This window comes from Erythranthe guttata, chromosome 7, assembly GCF_056151865.1.
Source record: "Erythranthe guttata isolate IM_541 chromosome 7, IM_541, whole genome shotgun sequence".
NCBI classification, from domain to species: domain Eukaryota; kingdom Viridiplantae; phylum Streptophyta; class Magnoliopsida; order Lamiales; family Phrymaceae; genus Erythranthe; species Erythranthe guttata.
The window spans coordinates 12,358,604-12,380,688 of NC_142539.1; the positions used below are offsets into that span (position 1 = coordinate 12,358,604).

The 22,085-nt window shown below is 36.4% G+C and overlaps 2 protein-coding genes across 2 annotated transcripts in view; both read right to left on the reverse strand.

Annotated features, from left to right (window-relative positions):
• Positions 1–22,085, reverse strand: part of LOC105954016 (uncharacterized) — an 85,877-nt gene that overhangs the window by 5,584 nt on the left and 58,208 nt on the right. The gene's annotated exons all lie outside the window — the stretch shown is intronic.
• LOC148769716 (uncharacterized) lies at positions 586–4,805 on the reverse strand. Its single transcript, XM_088820852.1, has 7 exons — positions 4,640–4,805; positions 4,440–4,518; positions 4,198–4,306; positions 3,699–3,801; positions 2,439–2,920; positions 801–813; positions 586–680 (listed from the first exon to the last, which is right to left on the reverse strand). The coding sequence occupies exons 1-7, from the start codon at positions 4,803–4,805 to the stop codon at positions 586–588; spliced, it is 1,047 nt and encodes a 348-aa protein (XP_088676978.1).

Sequence of the window (22,085 nt, forward strand, 5' to 3'; positions counted from 1 at the left end):
TGTTTTTTTAATAACCATTTAAATTGGGAGGGGTGGCATTTTTTTTAATTTCAGAGCTTAGACCAAACGGTGTTAATGTCAAATATCTGACAACTAACAGCGAGGGTCACATTGGGACAAATTTTCAAATGCAGGGGGCAAATCAATGCAATCGAGAGTAGAACGAGGTAAAGTGAGATATGATAGAATTACCAAAATACTCCTCTAGTATCAATGATTATTAAACCCCCCTAATATTCATTACATTTTTTTATAGTTGACTATCCAATTTTTGTAGTTGACTCTGGCAATAATATAGTTAACTACCAATTGTTTATAGTTGACTTTGTAAAAATTATAGTTAGCTATCTAATTTTTATAGTTGACTTTGGAAACAATATAGTGAACTATCCGATTTTATAGTTGACTATGAGTGTAGATGACTGCAATATTTTATGTTTTTCGACAACAATGATCTCTTCTTTGTTGTGGATTCTCATAAAACAAATTTCATAGGAAACAAATATTTATGAGTCAACAAATAGTGCGACTATAGATCTGTAGATCTAAAAAACAAGCTTGTTTACAAACTCCATTTTTGAATAATCAACCATGGAAGAATTTCGAACCGTCGCATATGGTCGTCGCGTACTGTTGCATACCGTTGATGTAGGAGACTTCGATTTGTCCTTTGGGAGTCGCTGAGAAGGGTGTCAAAAACAGAAATTATATGGTAAATATACATAGATTAGGTTAATAGACGTCGAGGGGAGCGATGGGTGTATAGGAAACTACATGTCTTCTTCTTGCTACATTTTCACCATTGTTGTCGACCTGTATTTCTCAACGATTCCCACACAGACGTTATATGGTTTTTTTTTTTTTTTTTTTGAAGAAATGTAGCAAACTAGGGCATTGTTGCGACTGGGAAAGGATCCGATATATTTGCAGATTTTTTTTGTGATTTTCTTGGCACAAATATAGCATGCTAGCAGAAATTGGGGAGAGATTATATTGACGAAATAGTTGAATATATGCAGTTTTAGGGAAAATAATGGGGGTCATTACTATTAAAAATTATGAAGGTAGTTCAGTAATTGCTAATTGTGAGGGGTTTGACCCATTAAAAATAATTCAAGGTGGTTAGTCTAATATTTTTCCTAATGAGGGGTTATATCTTATTAACCCATAATTAATTGATAATTTTAATATCATTATTATTATATTTATTTTACTTTAGATGAATCAAAAAGTAGTTAGTAAATTTCATTGATCCCGATAAAACAATTCTAATTATGGAACAATTTTTTTTATTCCAATTTTTTTATTTTTCTGAATTTTATTGAGACAAAATTGGAATTAGTTCGTCACTTATGACGACGAGAATTGATTTTTTTCTTTTTTGTTTTTAGGAAAGACTTGATATTTTTTCGAGAGTGTTAATTCTGTCAAAATTTTAGACCATTAATTTGAGAAGAGCTACTAGGATAATCCATAGATACAAAAATAAAATGAATGACGGAGGGAGATTTATTGATTGAATTAAAATAATTTATTTAAACATTCAAAAGTTCACAATTCAAACTATCTTAAATGATAAACATTGCAATAAAACTTCTCATACAAAACACTCATATTTTATTTTAAAAAAATAGTACTAGTACCCTTCATGAAATAATATGGTAAATTACAACCACCCCTGATATATGGTCAATTTACGAAAAAACCCCTCTTGTTAAGTTAACCTGCGATAGTAGGTTGGTGGGACCAAAATTTGATTTTTCTTAAGTTAGTGGACTGGAACCTTACATTTGAAACATAGTGGGACTAACTCTCGCATAAGAAAAACTTATGGGACCAAATAATAATTTTTTTTTCTATTTACAGTGTCATTTATATGTATTCTATTTTTGTATCCCATGTTGCACAACTTAGATCCAACGAAATTACATAATATCAATATCTTCAACTGATACATACATAAAACAATTTTCTTATTTAGATTTTAGAATGAAGTGCTTCAGATTTTAGCAGAATTCCCAGAATATTCCTTGAAATGTTACGATTTTCTTCCTAGTACAGTACCATGCTTACGATTGTCAATACTCGAGTCTTTTCGAAACTCCTGCAGTTCACACGACGAATCCATGCATTAGAAGCTGAATTGTTTAGACATCAAACTGGTACTTACGAACATATATAAACTTAAACGAATTACGTATGTCACTAGTGGCGAATCCAACACTTCAATCAAGGATCTTCATAACTTGATGGAATAATAATAATAATAATAATAATAATAATAATAATAATAATAATAATAATAATAATAATAATAATAATAATAATAATAATAATAATAATAATAATAATAATAATAATAATAATAATAATAATAATAATAATAATAATTTAAATAATAAACAATGAAAAACCTGTACAAGAAAATATATATGTACCATGTGTTTGATAGCCATGTCCAATGAAGTTTTCGACATCAATCTTCCAAAACCAGAGCTCTCATTCACCTTAATCTTTGCATTCTGTCTTTCGTCGCCACTCGAATTAATTCTCGCATTCATAAACCTATCCACCATTCTACTCCCCAACACTTGTCCTCCTCCTCGATTTCCAACTACTTGTTGTTGACTTTTATTATCCGAGTCAACTACTTTTCTACCTCTTGTCACACTAGGAGAGCACGATTGTCTTCTCATGTTCGAATTCGTGTCCTGTTTTTGCGGGCCCACCGGAAGATAATTCTGATTCGTTGATCTTCCACGAGTTGTTGATGCTGGCCTATGATTGGTCGTTGTTCTTAGATTATTAGGCGGTGTGTTGTCCGATAATCCTCTGTTTTTGAGGTTGGTGATGCTCAGTGGCGGATCCAGGATTTTTGCCAAGGGGGTTCGAAATTGTAGAGTAAAAAATTTAAATATCACTTTATAAAAATAGTGGACCAAAAATTTACAATTTAAAAATTTTAGGTGAATTGTGGAAATATTTAATGAGAAAAAAGGTGAAAAATGTTAAGATTTTATAAAAATAGTGGACAAGTGGACCAAAAATTTACAATATAAAAATTTTAGGTGAATTGTGGAAATATTTAATGAGAAAAAAGGTGAAAATGTTAAGATTTTATAAAAATAGTGGACCAAAAATTTACAATGTAAAAATTTTAGGTGAATTGTGGAAATATTTAATGAGAAAAAAGGTGAAAATGTTAAGATTTTATAAAAATAGTGGACCAAAAATTTACAATGTAAAAATTTTAGGTGAATTGTGGAAATATTTAATGAGAAAAAAAGGTGAAAATGTTAAGATTTGGAAAAAAAAAATCAAAATAGTGGAACAAAAAGGTGAAAAATGTTAAGATTTGGAAAAGAAATCAAAATGTTTGAGTGGAGCTCGAACCCGTGACCTGTTAGTAAAGGGAGGCATATCTTTACCAGCTCAACCACATACTTTTTCTGTCAACATATGTATAATAGTATTATTTATTTAAAATCAAGGGTGTGCAGCTGCACACCCTAGACCATAGCTAGATCCGCCACTGGTGATGCTTGAATTTGGTTCGATAGTCGTCGTGTTTATTAATGATGATGTTGGGAAATTCGGGTGGATTTTTTCGTTCGGGGTTGACTTAATTGAGGTTGACTTTCTTTGATTTATAATTGGTGGGCTTTTCATGTTCTTGTTTTCGATGGACGGAGATATACTTGGCCTAGCGTTCGGTGTCTTGTGTTGTTGCGGAAGTTTTGGCTTTGGTTTTGGAGATATTGGCATGCTACTTGTTTTTGTGCCTTGTGAATTTCCTGCAAACTGCATGTAGTACATATAATTGGTTTAGAAGTTGGCATTTTTGTTTATTTTTATTTTTTCCGAATGGCGATTGAATCTATGTTGATCAGATGTTACACCTGGTGAAGTGTACACCATATAATTTTTGTATTTTATCAGAATTTTAAACTATTCTCCGTTCTCTTAAAAAAAAAAAAAAAAAAAACCTCTTATGACGCCTTTTTTTTAACATGCAACAACCTAAATGATGAGGTTTTAGTCGTAATTTGCTTAAAAAAAATTGAATTACAGGGTGTTTGCCAATATTTATAGCACGATGATTACCATGAAGTTTACTCGATCAAAAGTCGGAAAAAAATTATTTGCCTACTTAAAAATTGTATATGATTGATTATACATAAAGATTCGAAAACATACCCTTGAAAGAGGCTGGAGGATTGGTATTTCCCTCTGAATGACTAATTCTTGCCCATTTGTTTCCATCTCAAGTGACGGAAATAGAGGCGTTGCCGGCGGTGTTTTTAGCCTTCGAAAATGTGAAAAATGAAAATAAATATTTAACCAAACATTAATTCAAATATTGCTTAATTAAACAATGGACGTATGCAATTGGCTATCGGATCATCCGATAAATTTCAACGCGTATAGCATAGATTTACCAATTATAGTCATTTTTTCCGCTATCAAATCCTGCACCTTTTCTTCCTCCCAATTCCATTTTATAGAGCCCATAGTTCCCTACACTTCACGGCACTTAATTGTAAAAAAAAAATATTAAACAAAAATTCCTAATTAACGCACACATACTTGTGGGTGCGTGTGCGTGCATTCGGCAAGTGAACTAGCTAATAGGACTCACCATTAGCTTCAAACTCTTCGGAAACGGGCTGAAGAAGGCTAGCAACTTGCGTTTTCTCGCGTTTTTGAATATTCCAGAAGAACGATAGCTCTTCGTCTTTGTCCTTTATGCAATTTGAGATCATTCCACGAGCTCGAAAATCTTCACTTACGTCTCTTCTATGCATCTCGTTGTTCTTGTTTCTCACCGTGATTAATTTTTTTTCTTTTTCTATGCATCTCGTTGTTCTTGTCTCTTCTATGTGTCTTGATTGTCCTTGTAGGAAATTAAGGATGCTATATTTCTTGATTGTGACACAATAGTATTTGTTAACAAATAATATCAAATTAACCGGCCGAGTCAATTTTTGTATAAACAAATGAAAGGAATATGTTGGAAAAAAGAAATTGAAATTCTTGTAAGAGTACATTTGGCAACTTTTGTTGGAATTGCATGCTGGACATCCACACTTGAAGAATATGTCAAAAACAATCTCAACCCTAATATTATAATATTAAATTACGTTGTCCAATAATATGCAAGCTTTTTTTTTTTTGAGTGAGAAAAATATATATATATATATATATATATATATATATATATATATATATATATATATATATATATATATATATATATATGTATATATTTTGAGTGAGAAAATATATATAACATAGTTCCAAAGACTTTTGAAATATATAATATCTATGGTTGGAAAATGTACATGCAAGTGCAGACATCGCTATAGAATAATAGTAAACTCTTAAGCTAGAGTCGGGATATCGTTATAAGATTTACACAGTACAATGAAACCAGACACACTTTTCATTCACATACTGTGTGTGTATAAATAGTTACAGAAGACTTGATCTAGAGATGAGCTGTACACTAAATTTCTAAATCAGTTATATGCAATTATGGTGCTGAATTTCAGCAAATATTAGAGGCTGGAATCTTGTGATTCATCCGTTACAAATCAGCTGGTCAAAGGGCTAAACGCAAGCCTTGATTCTTTTCCTTTACACGACCCCTCAAGATGGAGGTGCCATCAGTAACTCCAATCTTGGAAAGTAGCCATTGATGTCGTAACCGGCTCATTGGCTTTGTGAGAAGGTCCGCTAGCTGATCAGTGGTGTGAACGTGAGATAAACTGAGTAAGCCTTTGGTAACATAGTCACGGACAAAGTGCAAGTCAATTGCTATATGTTTCATCCGAGAGTGATGTACGGGGTTCAAGCTTAACTGAGTAGCACCAATATTGTCACATAACAGGGAAGGAGGGGCACGGAGGTTAACCCTCAGTTCACAAAAGAGGGACTGCAGCCTTGCAATTTCTGAGGTAGTCGTGGCCAAGGCTCGATATTCAGCCTCTGTGGATGATCGAGCAATAGCACGTTGTTTTCGGGTACTCCATGAGATTGGGCTAGTACCAAGAAAGATCACATAAGCCGAAGTGGAAGCACGAAGGTCCATCGAGACTGACTTATTGATTAAGATACCATAATTGACGATTCCTTTAAGATAGCGAAGTAGCCGTTTTGCGGCTGTCCAATGCGTATTGTTGGGTTTATGCATGAACTGTGCAAGTTTGTTGACGGCGAAGGCAATGTCTAGCCGCGTTAGTGACAAATATTGAAGAGCACCAATTACCCGTCGATATTCAGTTGAGTCCATAGAGGGTGTGCCATCATTAAGATGAAGAGGAGTGGAGGTGCACATAGGTGTGCAAACATCCTTAGCTCCCTCCATCTTGGTTTTGTTCAGCAAATCTCTAATGTACTTGTGTTGAGTTAAAAAGATACCAGACGAGGTGGGAAGGACTTCAACACCAAGAAAATAGTGAAGATTGCCAAGATCCTTGAGCGAAAATTTTGTCCCTAGTTGATGAATGACGTGCTGAATAAAAGCGGGTTTGTTGCCGGTAATGATTAAATCATCCACATAAACCAAGAAGTAAGCCAGTACGTCATCTGAACTATAGATGAATAGGGAAGAATCAGCCCGAGAGTTGCTAAAACCTATAAATAGCAGAAAATCCTTGAGAGCGTGGTACCAGGCACGTGGCGCTTGCTTAAGTCCGTATAGCGATTTTCGTAACCGGCAAACAAATGAAGGATGGGCAGCATCAACAAATCCAGGTGGCTGGGTCATATAAACATTCTCTTCGAGTGAGCCATGTAGGAATGCATTATTGACATCAAGTTGACGAATAGACCATCGTTTTGTTACCGCTAAAGCAAGAACACTGCGAATAGTTGCGGGTTTTACAACTGGACTAAAAGTCTCCTTGAAATCTATTCCTGGACGTTGGTGAAATCCCTTAGCCACAAGGCGAGCTTTGAACCTATCAATTGCGCCATCAGCATTGTACTTCACTCTGTAAACCCACTTGCACCCGATGAGATTGTAACGAGAATTGTGTGGAACAAGATCCCAAGTTCCGTGTCGAACTAAAGCTGTAAAATCATCAGCCATGGCCTGACGCCAACGAGGATCCTTTAAGGCTTGGGACAAGCAAGTCGGCTCAATAGACGGCGGTAATGTTTAGGTCTGAAAACATTATTCATTGACCGTGTGGTAATGGTGCGAACCCGAGGCAAATCTGAATGAGTAGTATTGGTGCTTCTATCTGAACCATCAACATTGTTTTGAGGCACAACATCACGATTGTCAAGAGTCGGCAATTGTTGTGGTAAATGAACAGGCATAGTGGAACCATCTGTAGTGGGGCTAGAAGTATCAGATGTAGAGGAAGACAAAACTCGAGGCGATGGAGGAGTGCCTCCCTGAACGCTGATGAACGTTGGCCCTGCTGGTCCCGTAGTATGCTCAGTCAGTGCTCGTGTGGATGACTCTTGGTTAGAACAATTTTCAAAGTGAAACAAGTTGTTTTTAGCAAAAGGAAAAATAGTTTCATCGAACAAAACATGACGGGATGTATATAATTTTTTTAGATACGGGATCATAACACAGATAAGCACTTTGACTAGTAGAATAGCCAACAAACACACAAGGAAGAGACTTCGACTGTAATTTTTTTGTACTATATGGACGAAGCCATGGATAACATAGACACCAAAAAATGCAAAGTTTTGTGTAATTTGGTGAGCAATGAAAGATGGCTTGAAAATGGGACTTATTGTTTAATATGGGGGTAGGCAACCTGTTTATTAGGTTGACTGCCGTTAGCATGGCATGTGACCAATAGGTGTCAGGAAGATTAGCTTGATGGAGGAGAGTTTTACCGGTTTCTACAATGTGTCTATGTCGTCGTTCCGAAGTACCGTTTTGCTCTGGAGTATGTGGGGCAGAAGTGAGATGACTAATGCCATGATTTGACAAATATGGACGAAGAGCGACAAATTCTCCACCATTGTCTGTGTAAAGATGTTTAATGTTGGTGGTAAAACGATTTTCTACAATTTTGTGAAATTTGGAGAATATCGTTAAAACATCAGATTTGAGACGCAACAAATATAACCAGACATATTTAGTATGATGATCAATAAAAATGACATAATAACGATGACCATCAATTGAAGGGGAGGGAGTTGGTCCCCATACATCAGAGTAAACATACTCAAGAGGCTTAGTGATAATAAGGCTTGAACCGGCAAAAGGTAACTTATGTAATTTATTGCATGAGCAAGAGGTACACAAGGAAGATGACGACGACATATAAATGACAGGTAAGGTAAATGTTTTAACTAACTGGTTAACAATTTTGGGAGAAGGATGACCGAATCTATTATGCCAACCATTAAGAGATGTACGGACACTGACATGAGCTTGAATAGAGGATCCAGAGAGCTCTATCAACAGGAAAGGGGTATACACCACTCTCACATCGGCCTTGAAGAAGAGTCATCCCCGTGGTCCGATCCTTCACAAGAAAAAAAAAGGGTGAAATTCGAGATACACATTATTAGCTTTAGTAAAGTGATGAACGAAAATAAGATTTTTGCTAATTTGTGGAACACAAAGTGTATCGGTTAGGACAAATTTTTTGTTAGAGGATTTTAAATTCATCGACCCAACATGCGTGACTTTCAAACCTGACCCATCACCAATTTGAACTTCGTCTGTACCGTCATATTAAGGATTGATGGTCAGTTTGGTCATGTCAGAAGTAATGTTGTGAGATGCTGCGGAGTCGACGAGCCAAGGTTTCTCTTTTCCTCTTGCTGCGGATGTGTAGTTGGCAGTGGCATGTGATGAGTGTTGGGTGCTATACCCACACGCAAGTGCACGTATCGCAAACAAGTAGTAAAAGTGGACTCGTGAGAGTCGGATGTCGATCCCACAGGGAATACTCAAATTATCTAATCCTAAGTACCAAATTCTAACAATTATGATTTTTATCCAGCCTACGCAAAATTGTCAAATTAAATCAAGTAAACAATTAAACAAATTATGAAAGCAAATAAACACGAGAAAATATCAATATAAAACGGACCTAGGATTTTATCTTCCCCCTATGCAAGAATTGCTCACCCAAAACCCCTCAATTATGAAATATATGATTCATGATTATTAACCCGAGACACTAATTTACTCATAACCCGCTGTCGCGTGTATTATGAGTCTATTATTCATAAACGATTCACTATATGTCTATGCAAACCAATTATAAATAAAGCATTAACTAACAAGTCTCGTAAATGGCTACCTAAGGTGATATCTGTATGTCTACGACACCACATGCAATTGACACACTCATCCGGTGAAAACTACTCGAAGGTTCTTCTACTTACCGTCTAATTATCAAAATAGCTCTGTCGAGTCAATCCCAATAATCACAGATAAAGCACATAAATTGATCAAGTTCATGCACTAACAATCATATCAAGTAGAAGAAATAATCATAAAATCATAATTGCATAATCTCAAGAAAACGGGTTCACAATCCCCACATAGGGTTCCAACAAAATCCTAGATTAAAAACTTAGCTACGCATAACGAAAAACATAATAAAGGTAATAAAATTCATAGATTAAGAAAAGATAGGTGAAAGAAGAATTATGATGAAGAGTTGTCAATTCTCCGTCTTCAATTCTTCGTTCTCTCGCTCCTCTTGCTCCAAGGTTGTGTCAAAAGTCCCCTAATTCGTGCTTGGTTTGCCGTTATATAGATGTCCCAACTTGGTAGATGATTTTAGGTTTCCTTGTGTGATTAAAAGTCCAAAATTGTGTCCAGCGTGTGTTGGCACGGCCGCGCGAAAATCAGTGCAACTCTCGCACGGCCGCGCGAGAATCGCCAAACCTTCTGCCCAATTTCAGCATTTGGCACGGCCGTGCCAAAAATAGGCTAATTTTGGCACGGCCGTGCGGGCCTATTTTCAGCCAATTTCAGCATATTTTTGATTATTTCACTTTTGGCCCTATTTTCTCCAAATTTGCAGTTTCGACCCCAAACTTTTCCAATTCTTCACTTTATACCTAAAATACAATAAATCAACTTTTTAAGCACCAATTATCGTTAAATCACACCAAAAGCTCAAATAAAAAGGTACGATAAAGTATAAAAATATATACTTAACACACCCCCAAACTTGATCTTTTGTTTGTCCTCAAGCAAAAACTAGCAACTTTCACAGCAACACTCTCAACAAATGCCTCTCATCACATAGATTAATGGTCAACTTTCATTTTTTCAGAACTTGCAATTATCATGACAATTCTCAAATATTTACAAGCTCGTAATTCAAAGATACGTATTCACTCACCATTGCTAAAAACCACAAACCATGCTATCGCTTCAAGTATCCCATATTTGCAAATTAAAAATGGAGAAAATTTATACTTACATAATAATATTCAACTCCAAAGACTCACCAAATTTCTCTACTCGGCTAGTATCAAATAATTGAGCTATTGGGATCATTGGGACTTTTTGGCTTTCAAATGTTGGGCTTTTTGGTTCGAGGTAGGAAATATGGGTACATGTGGCTATGCTTCTTGAATGGAGGTGATTACGCCAAATTTTGAAAGATAGGCGTTTGAAACAATGAATTCACCTCTAAGGACTTTAATAAACTCGATTCTTAAGAGTTCAAAAGTCTCCACTTTTGCTCTTAAGACAATGGATCGAGCTTTCAAAACAATTCAACAACTAGTCCTTACTTCCCCTTCTAGTCTCTTCTTCTTCTTTCTCTTTCTTTTTTTTTTTTTTTTTTTTTTTTTTTTTTAATATTTCTTTTCTTTCTTTTTTTTTTTTTTTTAGAAGAAGAAGGACCTTATAAAAAAAATTTCGACCGAACTCCAAGGGTTAATTTTTCAAAAATCTCCACTTATTCTACCTTATACACATTGGCTAAAAGAAAGAACACCGTTTCTCCAAGGCTCAATCAAGGTTCGAATGATAAAAATTTAAAGGTAGGCTTGAAAGGCTCAAACGGTTCAAAGATGGCCCAAATCACTTCCCAAATTGCTCAACAATTTAATATTTCACTTTGTAAATTCATAAGACAAGTTCTAAAACCGAATAGCATATGATATAACATAAATTAACTCAAATTTTAAAACACAAAACTTTCAACCAAAACAACGCATAATTCGAGATTCCTAACAATGACTCCTTCTTACGACACTTTGAATCAAAAGCTCACCAAAATTCGATCAAAATCAAGATAAAACAAGCAATTTCATCATTAAACATCGCCCATCTTTCATCATCATGATTCATCGAAGCATTTATCTCAAGCAAATTTTTTTTTTTTTTTTTTTTTTTTTTTTTTTTTTTTTTAAAGCAATAAATAAACTAAAACAATTAAAATAATAAAAAAAAATCCTAAGGCATGCAAACTAAAAAATTAAAGCACATAAACAAGTAATTATCCACCCCCAAACTTAAAATTTACATTGCCCTCAATGTAATTAACACGAAGTTTAAGGATAGAATACACCTGAATAAGTCGTTTTGGCCATGTCTGGGCTGCTCTTCCACCCTCGCCTTTATTATGCTTCAGTTGAGGTTCGCACGGCCGTATGAGATTTTGAACTGTTTTCCGCACGGCCGTGCGAAACTTGAATTCTGGGCAGTAGCCTCTCCGATATTCCACACGGCCGTGCTGGATTCAAGCCTTTTTTTGGTGCGGCCGTGTGAAGTGAAAATTTGCACTTTGACCCCTGAAAATAAAAAAAATTGCTTATTTAACTAGCTTGCATGCTTATAAAATAAATAAATAAAATAAAACAAGAAACATAAATAATAAAAAAAAACGAAAATCTCGGGTTGCCTCCCGAGAAGCGCTAAGTTTATAGTCTTCAGCCAGACTTTGTTCCTTCTCTTCAATTCCTTAGCTTTTGAACCCATCTCCTAACTTCCTTTTGGAGAAAGTCTTGAATAAATGGGTTGATCCGATTCTTCTTTCGACTGGTTCGCTTAGGAATGCCCTTGGCTTTATTCTTCTTGATGTCATGAGGCTTGCCAACATCGTCTTTTATCACGGTGTTTTGAGTAGGTGTTGTAACCAACTCAACCTTTTTCTTTTGTTCTCCTACATGCACATTAGTATCCACAAAAAAATTTAAATCATGTAATTTAACAGGAAAAAGTTTAGAATCACTTACCTCATCAAGAAGATAACATCCATTAGCCGTAATAGGCTTTTCATCCACCCGGTACACCTTGAAGATCACTGTTTCTTCCCCCACACTCATTCTTAGCTCTCTCTTTCCTACATCAATAATTGATCTACCGGTTGCTAAGAAGGGGCGTCCTAAGATAAGGGGAATATTTTCGTCTTCCTCTATGTCTAGTACTAGAAAATCGGCCGGGAGTATAAACTTATCTACCTTGACCAATACATCCTCCACTATACCTAAAGGGTGAGTAAAAGATCTATCGGCTAGCTGCAAGGTCACGGAAGTGGGCTTAATTTCTCCTAAATTCAATTTCTCATAAATTGATAAAGGCATTAAATTTACGCTCGCCCCTTGATCACACAATGCCCGCCCAAAATACCTAGTACCTATTGTGCATGGAATGGTACAACTCCCCGAATCTCTAAGTTTCGGTGGAATTTTATGTGCAAGGATAGCACTACTTTGCTCATTTAAGTCTATTATTGCTGCACACTCCGGAAGCCTCATCTTTTTCGATACAAGTTCTTTTATAAACTTACCCAATTTGGCATATTCTTAAGTGCCTCAACAAAAGGAATATTAACATGCAACTTTTTAAGATAATCCAAAAATAACTGAAATTGCATATCAAGCTTAGAGTTTTGAAAACGTTGAGGGAAAGGTACCTTGGGAGTAGGTTCACTTACTGTGATCTTTGTGTTGCTTGGCCCGACCTCGGTTTTTTCCTTGGGCTCCTCTACAATAGGCAGTGGTGCAACGGACTTTTTTGGAACTTCCTCTAATTGCCTCCCATTTTGCAAACTCACTGCATTGCACTGCTCGATGTTGCTCTTTCGAGGATCTTCCGTATTCGACGGCAGTGCTCCCGACGGCCTCGCATTTAGTTGGGTTGCAAGCTGCCCCATCTGTGTCTCCAAATTTCGAATGGAAGCTTGAGTTGATGTCATGAATTTTGCTAAGATGTCAGCGAGGTCAACTCCTTGGGCCGGAGTTTGAGGTGGATTTTGGAATTCGGGAGCTGGCCTTTGTCCTTGCTGATTTCCTCCCCATCCAAAGTTGGGGTGATCTTTCCATCCCGGATTAAAAGTGTTGGAGTACGGGTTCCTCTGTTGTCCGTTGGTGTCATTGACGTAATTTAGAGACTCCGTTTCTTCTAAGCACTGGCCGGGTCCTTGGATTGCATGGACTTGTTGAGTCTGCAAAGCTGCTACATGCTTTGATAGCTTTTCTAACTGGGCGGTGATTGCGGTGACACCGTCTAACTCCAAAATTCCTCCCGTCTTTATGACTCCGCTATTTGATCGGTCCGATGCCCGCATGTATTTGTTCCTTGCGATTCGCTCCAAAAGTTCGTAAGCTTCGTCATAGGTCAAGCTCATGAACATACCGCCAGCTGCTGAATCGAGCACCGTTCTCGAATTATCTTGCAATCCATCATAAAATATTTGAAGTTGCCGCCACTCTTGAAGTCCATGATTCGGGCATCTCCGAATTAATTGTTTGAACCGCTCCCACGTCTCGAATAGCGCTTCACCGGCTTCTTGTATGAAATTTTGTATTTCTCTCCGGATTCTCTCAGTTTTGGTTGGGGAGTTGTACGTATTCATGAAGAGTTGTGCTAGCTGGGACCAAGAAGATATGGATTGTGGTGCACGAGTTTGTAGCCATTCTCTTGCGGCTCCTTGGAGAGAGTGCTTGAAGAGGCGGAGCTGCAGTGCCTCCGGTGACACTCCGTTCATCTTGTGCGAATCACACGTCTCGAGGAAGTTGACCAAGTGGAGATGTGGGTCTTCATGAGCCAATCCGCTGAATAACCCATTGTTTTGGAGCATCGTGAGGAGTCCCGCTCGAATTTCGAAATTGTTGGCTTCAATGGGGGGCTGCTGGATGCTTGATTGAAACCCATTGAGTGTTGGAACGGTATACTCATGCAATGCTCGTTGACGAGGTGGTGGATTAATTAGCAGAAGTTGCTCTTGCTCGTTGACGATATTTCCTGCCGCATTCGGTAGGCGCCCTTGGTCATCTCCCCTACGATTATTCTCTTCTTCCATTCGCACCATTCGCAAAAAAAAGTACCTAAACAAAAATAATAAAAATAAAATAAGTAAAGAAAATAATTAAATAAAATAAATAAAACGGCTGAAGTAAGAAAAATTGCTCAAATTTAATATTAGGATAAATAGATAATTTAGCCGTATTCCCCGGCAACGGCGCCAAAAACTTGTTGGGTGCTATACCCACACGCAAGTGCACGTATCGCAAACAAGTAGTAAAAGTGGACTCGTGAGAGTCGGATGTCGATCCCACATGGAATACTCAAATTATCTAATCCTAAGTACCAAATTCTAACAATTATGATTTTTATCCAGCCTACGCAAAATTGTCAAATTAAATCAAGTAAACAATTAAACAAATTATGAAAGCAAATAAACACGAGAAAATATCAATATAAAACGGACCTAGGATTTTATCTTCCCCCTATGCAAGAATTGCCCACCCAAAACCCCTCAATTATGAAATATATGATTCATGATTATTAACCCGAGACACTAATTTACTCATAACCCGCTGTCGCGTGTATTATGAGTCTATTATTCATAAACGATTCACTATATGTCTATGCAAACCAATTATAAATAAAGCATTAACTAACAAGTCTCGTAAATGGCTACCTAAGGTGATACCTGTATGTCTACGACACCACATGCAATTGACACACTCATCCGGTGAAAACTACTCGAAGGTTCTTCTACTTACCGTCTAATTATCAAAATAGCTCTGTCGAGTCAATCCCAATAATCACAGATAAAGCACATAAATTGATCAAGTTCATGCACTAACAATCATATCAAGTAGAAGAAATAATCATAAAATCATAATTGCATAATCTCAAGAAAACGGGTTCACAATCCCCACATAGGGTTCCAACAAAATCCTAGATTAAAAACTTAGCTACGCATAACGAAAAACATAATAAAGGTAATAAAATTCATAGATTAAGAAAAGATAGGTGAAAGAAGAATTATGATGAAGAGTTGTCAATTCTCCGTCTTCAATTCTTCGTCCTCTCGCTCCTCTTGCTCCAAGGTTGTGTCAAAAGTCCCCTAATTCGTGCTTGGTTTGCCGTTATATAGATGTCCCAACTTGGTAGATGATTTTAGGTTTCCTTGTGTGATTAAAAGTCCAAAATTGTGTCCAGCGTGTGTTGGCACGGCCGCGCGAAAATCAGTGCAACTCTCGCACGGCCGCGCGAGAATCGCCAAACCTTCTGCCCAATTTCAGCATTTGGCACGGCCGTGCCAAAAATAGGCTAATTTTGGCACGGCCGTGCGGGCCTATTTTCAGCCAATTTCAGCATATTTTTGATTATTTCACCTTTGGCCCTATTTTCTCCAAATTTGCAGTTTTGACCCCAAACTTTTCCAATTCTTCACTTTATACCTAAAATACAATAAATCAACTTTTTAAGCACCAATTATCGTTAAATCACACCAAAAGCTCAAATAAAAAGGTACGATAAAGTATAAAAATATATACTTAACAATGAGCTAAATAAGGAGCATTGTTTCGCAATGTGACCAGAGTTGTCACATATCTGGCAGAAAATAACTTTTTGTCAAACGTTGTGATTTCGGCGATAACCTCTTTGAGAATATTGTCGATTGTTGGAAGAGTTGTTCCTTGGATAATCCTTCTTTTGTTTGGATTTGTTGTTATTCCATCGTTGGGTTGAATGTGTTGTAACAACTTGAGAGGTGTTGTTTGATTCCAATCTCTTCAAGTAAGATTCATGACCAACAAGAAGATCATGTAGTTCTTCAAAAGACAAGGCAGTTTCTCGAGCACGAATTGGGGCAGCGATGTCGCGAAAATCAGGACCAAGACTGTTGGGTGCTAAATACCTAACACGCAAGTGCACGTATCGCAAACAAGTAGTAAAAGTGGACTCGTGAGAGTCGGATGTCGATCCCACAGGGAATACTCAAATTATCTAATCCTAAGTACCAAATTCTAACAACTATGATTTTTATTCAGCCTACGCAAGTTTGTCAAATTAAATCAATTAAACAACTAAACTAATTAAGAAAGCAAATAACACGAGAAACTATCAATTAAAACAGACCTAGGATTTTATCTTCCCCCTATGCAAGAATTGCTCACCCAAAACCCCTCAATTATGAAATATATGATTCATGATTATTAACCCGAGACACTAATTTACTCATAACCCGCTGTCGCGTGCATTATGAGCCTATTATTCATAAACGGTTCACTATATATCTATGCAAACAAATTATGAATAAAGCATTAACTAACAAGTCTCGTAAATGGCTACCTAAGGTGATATCTATATGTCTACGACACCACATGCAATTGACACACTCATCCGGTGAAAACTACTCGAAGGCTCTTCTACTTACCGTCTAATTATCAAAATAGCTCTGTCGAGTCAATCCCAATAATCATAGATAAAGCACATAAATTGATCAAGTTCATGCACTAACGATCATAACAAGTAGAAGAAATAATCATAAAATCATAATTGCATAATCTCAAGAAAACGGGTTCACCATCCCCACATAGGGTTCCAACAAAATCTGAGATTAAAAACTTAGCTACGCGTAATTCTTATGATAAACAAAATAAAAATAAAAGAGATAAGAAAAACTATGCTTGAGTCTTCGTTGATCTTCGTTCCTCGCGTTTTGTAGTGTAAAATTTTGTACTTATGGTGTTGAGACTTGTTGCTTTTATAGGTTTTTCTTGATAAGGAAGTAGTAGAAACCTAATAGGAATCAATTTCCGCCACTTTCCCCGATCAGGATTTGTTCGTCGATTTGTGCCAAGTTGGAGTCCGAATTTTGGAATGTTGTGTAAATAAGAATTGTAGCCCTTGAAATTAGCTTTCCAATGCCGTCAAAATCACCTAATTCGGAGTTTGTATGAGAGAGATATGCTTGACATAGTGGACACTGTCAAAGCTGTGGCGAGATTCCTTTTTCCAATTTGATTTGTTTCCTTATTTGCAACTTTTTCCTTTCTTTTTGATATTTTTTCCTTCATGGACACCTAATTCTCGTTTTTCACCTATAAAACACAAAATCAATCAATTAAAGCACAAATATAATTAAATCTAAACCAAAGATCCACGTAAAGTAAACGTATTGAGTGTAATATATACACTCAACACACCCCCAAACTTGATATTTTGCTTGTCCTCAAGCAAAATCTAATCGTAAGCAAAAAACTCAACTACCGCATCTCATCACATAGATTAATGACCAACTTCACGTTTTCAGAACTTGTAATTATAATGAAAATTCTTAGGCATTCGCAAGCTCAAAATTCAAAAGCACTTAGTCACTTACCATAGCCAAAAACCACAAATCATGCAATTGCTTCAAGCATCCAATATTTGTAAATTAAAGATAGAAAAAAGTTATGCTTACATGTATATGTTTGACTCCAAATACTCACCAAAATATTCTACTCTACTAATATCGAACATTAAGCTATTGGGATCATTGGGGCTTTTTGGCTTTCAATTGTTAGGCTATTTGGTTCGAGGTAGGAAATATGGGTATATGTGGCTATTCTTCTTGAATTGAGGTGATTACCCCAAAATTTGAAAGATAAGCTTTTGAAACAATGAATTCACCTCTAAGGACTTTAAGAAACTCGATTCTTAAGAGTTCAAAAGTCTCCACTTTTGCTCTTAAGACAATGGATCGAGCTTTCAAAACAATTCAACAACTAGTCCTTACTTCTCCCTTATAGTCTCTTCTTCTTCTTTTTCTCTTTTGTTTTTATTTTTTTTTCATTTTTTTTCATTTTTTTATATATATAGAAGCATAAATATTTGTCTTTTTTTTTCGAAGAAGAAGGACCTTATAAAAATTTTCACTCCAAGGGTTAATTTTTCAAAAATCTCCACTTTTCTACCTTATACATTTTGGCTAAAAGAAAGAACATCTTTTCTCCGAGGCTCAAATCAAGGTTCTAATGATAATTTCGATAAAAAGATCGGCTTGAAAGGCTCAAACGGTTCAAAGAAGGCCCAAATCATATCCCAAATCACTCACTACTCAATACTTCGTATCATAAATTTCCTAAGGTGAGGTCTAAAACCGAACATAGCATGATCTAACACAAATTAACTCCAAATTTAAATACAAAATATTCAACCAAAGCAATGCACAGAGTGTGATTCTTAGTAATAATTCGTTTCTAAGTTCCGTTGAATCGAAAGCTAAACAAACATCTAATCCTTATCACACAAAACAAACAATCCCATCATTAAACATTGATCATCGCTCATCATTATAACTCATCGATGCATTCGACTCAAGCAATAGTTTTTTTTTTATGTTTTTTTTCCGGAAAAAACGATAAAAGCAATAAAAATAAATAAAAATAAATAAAACCTAATGCATGCAAACTAAAACAAATAAGCACAAAAAAAACATGTTTTTTCACCCCCAAACTTAAAATTTTCGTTGCCCTCAACGAAATTAGCACAAAGTTTAAGGATAGAAAACACCTGATTTAGTCGGAATCGTTGTCTTCGGGGTGTGAGAATTTGTGGGAAAGAAATCAGATTTTCCTCTTGCGAAGATGCCCTCTATGTCTCTGGGATGACTGTCCCGATCGCAATTTCGACCTTAAAAATAAGAAATCAAATAAATTAATTAGAATGCATGTCTATGAAAATAAAATAAAACATAAAATTAAAGAAAAATATGAAAAACAGTAAAGCTCGGGTTGCCTCCCGAGAAGCGCTAAATTTTAAGTCTTCAGCCAGACTTTGCTTCTTGAAATTATTATGTCCAATCCAAAGCCTTGTAGATTGCGCATCCATCCATGAGCTCTATCACTTTAATTGCAACCAAGGCATGGATAGCACTGCAATATGTCATGGTCCACCTTAGCTTGTAGTCTTTTTTGGTTGTAATCAATCGGTACCAAGCCAAGATGAGATCTTCATCACCCGCTCCCTCAAATCGGTATACAAAAATCTTCAGTCTGCGTATAACCTCCACCTCAAAAATATTAGTCTTTTCATCAACCACTATTGATGCCTTCAAATCCACATTTAGATCAACGACAGAGCCCACAACTAGAATATCTTCAATCATTACACCCATCTCATTCTTCTCTTGTTCTGAGGCATCTTCGTGGTTTAGCTCGATTGCCTTCTCAGATTCATCATGCTCAAGTGTCTTCGTAATTTCTATTTCTCTCACATCGACACTATTTTCCGGACATAGAAGATTTTTCTTACCGCAGGCTTCACCCGAATTTTCTTTGATATAAGCATTGCCGATTTCGTCTGGAATATTATCAAGAGATTCGGATTTTAATTTGAGCGTCATCTCTTCCAGTTGTATCTCCATATTTTGAAATGATGCTTGAGTGGACTTCATGAATTCGGCAATGAGAGATACCAAACCAACTTGTTCATCAGTGGTCTGCTGCTGCTGCATTGGATAATAATTTTGAAAATCATCAAATTGTGGCTCTCTATGTTGAAACTCGTTCAAATCTTGGCCTTGAAAGCTTTGCTCGTATGTGTTGTTGGTGTAAGTGTTCCAATAACCTCCGTTGGTAGTTTCGTCGAAATTCGTCGCTGTTGGTGATCCCCAACATTGATCGGAATAATGATTTCCACCACATGCTGAACAAAACGGAGGAATATCATAGGTGTTTTGGAGGTATTCGTCAGATGGAAGCCATTCATATCCCGTTTGAGGTGCCCGAACATTGTAACCAGACATGAAACAAAAACAACAACAAAAAATAAAAATTAAAAATAAAAATAAAAATAAAAATTAAATGGCTGAAGTAAGAAAAAATGCTCAAATTTGATATTAGAATAAATAGATAATTTAGCTGTATTCCCCGGCAACGGCGCCAAAAACTTGTTGGGTGCTAAATACGTAACACGCAAGTGCACATATCGCAAACAAGTAGTAAAAGTGGACTCGTGAGAGTCGGATGTCGATCCCACAGGGAATACTCAAATTATCTAATCCTAAGTACCAAATTCTAACAACTATGATTTTTATTCAGCCTACGCAAGTTTGTCAAATTAAATCAATTAAACAACTAAACTAATTAAGAAAGCAAATAACACGAGAAACTATCAATTAAAACGGACCTAGGATTTTATCTTCCCCCTATGCAAGAATTGCTCACCCAAAACCCCTCAATTATGAAATATATGATTCATGATTATTAACCCGAGACACTAATTTACTCATAACCCGTTGTCGCGTGCATTATGAGTCTATTATTCATAAACGGTTCACTATATGTCTATGCAAACAAATTATGAATAAAGCATTAACTAACAAGTCTCGTAAATGGCTACCTAAGGTGATATCTGTATGTCTACGACACCACATGCAATTGACACACTCATCCGGTGAAAACTACTCGAAGGCTCTTCTACTTACCGTCTAATTATCAAAATAGCTCTGTCGAGTCAATCCCAATAATCATAGATAAAGCACATAAATTGATCAAGTTCATGCACTAACGATCATAACAAGTAGAAGAAATAATCATAAAATTATAATTGCATAATCTCAAGAAAACGGGTTCACCATCCCCACATAGGGTTCCAACAAAATCCGAGATTAAAAACTTAGCTACGCGTAATTCTTATGATAAACAAAATAAAAATAAAAGAGATAAGAAAAACTATGCTTTAGTCTTCGTTGATCTTCGTTCCTCGCGTTTTGTGGTGTAAAATTTTTTACTTATGGTGTTGAGACTTGTTGCTTTTATAGGATTTTCTTGATAAGGAAGTAGTAGAAACCTAATATGAATCAATTTCCGCCACTTTCCCCCATGAGGATTTGTTCGTCGATTTGTGCCAAGTTGGAGTCCGAATGTTGGAATGTTGTGTAAATAAGAATTGTAGCCCTTGAAATTAGCTTTCCAATGCCGTCAAAATCACCTAATTCGGAGTTTGTATGAGAGAGATATGCTCGACATAGTGGACACTGTCAAAGCTGTGGCGAGATTCCTTTTTCCAATTTGATTTGTTTCCTTATTTGCAACTTTTTCCTTTCTTTTTGATATTTTTTCCTTCATGGACACCTAATTCTCGTTTTTCACCTATAAAACACAAAATCAATCAATTAAAGCACAAATATAATTAAATCTAAACAAAAGATCCACGTAAAGTAAACGTATTGAGTGTAATATCTACACTCAACAAAGACCATGAAGAACATAGAGTGTGATATCATCGCCTGACAGAGGACGATCAATTGCAGCAAGCTCATCAGAAAGTGACTTGATGGCATGAAGAAATTCGGACACCGTCCGACTTCCACGCTGCATGAGAGTGAGCTCTTCCTTGAGTTGCATCACACGAGTTCGGGATTTACTCGCGTAGAGGCGAACAAGTCGAGACCAAGCTTCAGTCGAAGTTTGAGATGTCGCAATCATTGGCATGATGGACTCTGAAACCGAGGCAAAAATTGCATTGAGAAGAAGCTTGTCTTGACGAACCCAAATTAAATGGGTGGTAATGTCTTCAGTGGGAGAGGCACTGGATATAGGTGGGCAAGAATGAGTCCCATCAATGTATCCAATGAGATCGTAGCCGATTAAAAGAGACTCGAATTGAGCCTTCCAAGAAGGGTAATTGGAGGGTGTGAGTTTCCATGGTAACTGTGAGGCGGCGTTAATTGCAATTAACAGAGACATGGTGGGTGAAGAAACGGGGTTGGTGGGTGAAGACATTTTGCGGAAGTAAGGTTTGGATCAATTCTCGTGGGAGAGAAAAACTCGTGATACCATATAAGATTTACACAGTACAATGAAACCAGACACACTTTTCATTCACATACTGTGTGTGTATAAAT

What these genes read in the sequence shown, in the direction of transcription:
- LOC148769716 (XM_088820852.1), bottom strand. Translation starts at nt 4,805, where the DNA reads ATGCATAGAAGAGACGTAAGTGAAGATTTTCGAGCTCGTGGAATGATC. An exon ending in GGAAAAAATGACTATAATTG is followed by an intron (nt 4,307 to 4,439) that starts GTAAATCTATGC and finishes ACATTTTCGAAG; the next exon opens with GCTAAAAACACCGCCGGCAA. An exon ending in GACACCGAACGCTAGGCCAA is followed by an intron (nt 2,921 to 3,698) that starts GTATATCTCCGT and finishes ATTTTTATAAAG; the next exon opens with TGATATTTAAATTTTTTACT.